The following is a 2,469-nucleotide window of genomic DNA, read 5'->3' as shown; positions in this document are numbered from 1 at the left end:
GGAGGCCGTCGGGGGGACCGTCGGCAGGGAGCTCGGCGTCGGCGACGGCGCGGCGGTCGGCGCGGCGCTCGGCGCGGGGGACGGCGAGGCGCTCGGGGACGCGGTGGGCGCGGGGGACGGCGAGGCCCCGGGGACGCGGTTGGCGCGCCGGACGGCGCCGCGCTCGGGGACGCGGTGGGCGCGCCGGACGGCGCCGCGCTCGGGGACGCGGTGGGCGCGCCGGACGGCGCCGAGGACGGCGAGGACGACGGCGCCGAGCTCGGGGACGAGGACGGCGCCGCGCTCGGCGAGGCAGATGGCGCGGCGGACGGCGTCGAGCTCGGGGATGAGGACGGCGCCGCGCTCGGCAGAGCCGACGGCGTCGCGCTGGGCCGGCTCGACGGCGCGGCCGTCGGCGCGGCCGTGTACGACACCCGGAAATCGACGGAGTCGGTCAACGTGGCGTCGTCGTCGCACGTGAGCGTCAGCGTGTACTCGCTCACCGCCGCGTCGCCGGAAACGATGTGCGTCTCTTGGCCGTCGTTGTCCAGAGATTCCGTGAGGATGACGGTGCCGTCCGGGTCCGTGAAGACGGCGGTCAGAGTCGCGCAGGCGCTCGAATCGCCGCGGTACACCCAGAGGAGCTCGCATTCGATGCCGTGGATGCACGTCGACTCCGCGCCGATGCTCGCGATCTCGACGAACGAAGCCGTCGGCAGGGGCGACGGTCCGGCGCTCGGCGAGGCGCTCGGGCACGCCGACGGCGCCGCGGACGGCAGGGGCGACGGTCCGGCGCTCGGCGAGGCGCTCGGGCACGCCGACGGCGCCGCGGACGGCAGGGGCGACGGTCCGGCGCTCGGCGAGGCGCTCGGGCACGCCGACGGCGCCGCGGACGGCAGGGGCGACGGTCCGGCGCTCGGCGAGGCGCTCGGGCACGCCGACGGCGCCGCGGACGGCAGGGGCGACGGTCCGGCGCTCGGCGAGGCGCTCGGGCACGCCGACGGCGCCGCGGACGGCAGGGGCGACGGTCCGGCGCTCGGCGAGGCGCTCGGGCACGCCGACGGCGCCGCGGACGGCAGGGGCGACGGTCCGTAGCTCGGCGAGGCGCTCGGGCACGCCGACGGCGCCGCGGACGGCGGGGTGCTCGGGGACGCCGACGGCGCCGCGGACGGCGGGGTGCTCGGAGACGCCGACGGCGCCGCGGACGGGGGCGTCGACGGCGCGGGGGACGGCATGGGCGACGGTCCGGCGCTCGGCGAGGCGCTCGGAGACGCCGACGGCGCCGCGGACGGGAGTGTCGACGGCGCGGGGGACGGCATGGGCGACGGCGCGGCGGACGGCGTCGCGGTCGGCGCCGGCGAGGGCAGGGCGGTCGTCGGCTCCGGCGTGGGGGCGGGCGTCGGCTGGGGCGTCGGCTGGGGCGTCGGCTGGGGCGTCGGCTGGGGCGTCGGCTGGGGCGTCGGCAGGGGCGTCGGTTGAGGCGTCGGGCAAGAGCCGCTGCAGTAGATGATGAGGATCTGGCCGCTGCAGGCCGTCGACCTGTACCCGCCCGCCCCGTCCGTCCAGGAGGAGAGCGCCCCGGAGGAGAACAAAAACGTCGCGTAGTTCGACGTCCCGTAGTACTCGCCGACGGTGGGGTCCGAGGCGGACAGCACGCCCATGACATGCGTGTTCCACGGGTACGCGTTAATGACGTTGTTGTAGAGGTCCGACGAGTAGGTCGCGATCGCCCACCCCGAGGGGACGGCCGTGTAGGTTCTCCCGCAAACGGCCGCGGTGGAATACGGGTCGGCGTTGTGGATGGTCGAGTAATACGCGCCGTTGTACGTGATCATGTTCAGCGCCGCGAGGGGCGTGGCGGCGGCGAGGATGAGGAGCAGCTTCATGGCGGCGGCGGTCCGGCGCCCCTAGCGACCCGATGAAGCCGTACTGGGCGCGGGCGAGCGCCGGGCGCAGCAGCCCCCTAGAATAATGCACCGGCTGCAGCCCGGGTGCGGGTGAAGCCCCGCGACTTTTTTGTCGACTTCTATAGACTGTGAGCAAGAAAGAAACATCCTTATGACGTTGTTGAGGTCCCTGTTGAAGTATACACTTTAATATTGAAGCGACGTTTACCATATCCCGCCGGCGGGACGTGTTAGCCCGCGCGCGCGAGCCGCCGGCGCTCACTTAGTAAGATGAGCACGTCGTGGCGTCCGCGGCTCGGCCCGGGCTTTCAATGGTTTCCGGGCCCGGGACTTGGCGGGCCCGCCGGGCCGCCGACGGGTAGCAAGGACGCGGCGCTTTGGCCGGGGTCCGCAGCTGCGCAGGCGACTGCGATCGCATCGGTGAGCGCCTCGCATCTCACAAGCCACGGCTACGCGCTCGTCGCGCCGCAGCTCGCCGCCGCGCGAGCACCACCTGCGCTGCCGACGCCGCCGGAGCGATCGCGCGCGCGCGCTGAGCGGCCGACGATGCAGGGCCTCGTCGCCGCCTATTCCAGCGACGACG

At 74.8% G+C, this 2,469-nt stretch overlaps 1 protein-coding gene across 1 annotated transcript in view; it reads right to left on the bottom strand.

The window, feature by feature from the left end:
• The window catches only part of AURANDRAFT_62168 (hypothetical protein), a gene marked incomplete at both ends in the record, with an annotated part of 8,377 nt that extends 6,512 nt beyond the window's left edge, over window positions 1–1,865 (bottom strand). Inside the window, 2 exons of the mRNA XM_009036060.1 lie at window positions 414–714; window positions 1,576–1,865. Of these exons, the coding sequence (XP_009034308.1) occupies window positions 414–714; window positions 1,576–1,865 (591 nt within the window). The remainder of the gene's footprint in view (window positions 1–413; window positions 715–1,575) is intronic.
• Window positions 1,866–2,469: the final 604 nt, after the last annotated feature.

This window comes from Aureococcus anophagefferens, assembly GCF_000186865.1.
Source record: "Aureococcus anophagefferens unplaced genomic scaffold AURANscaffold_4, whole genome shotgun sequence".
NCBI classification, from domain to species: domain Eukaryota; class Pelagophyceae; order Pelagomonadales; family Pelagomonadaceae; genus Aureococcus; species Aureococcus anophagefferens.
This window is presented reverse-complemented; position numbering and strand designations above follow the sequence as displayed.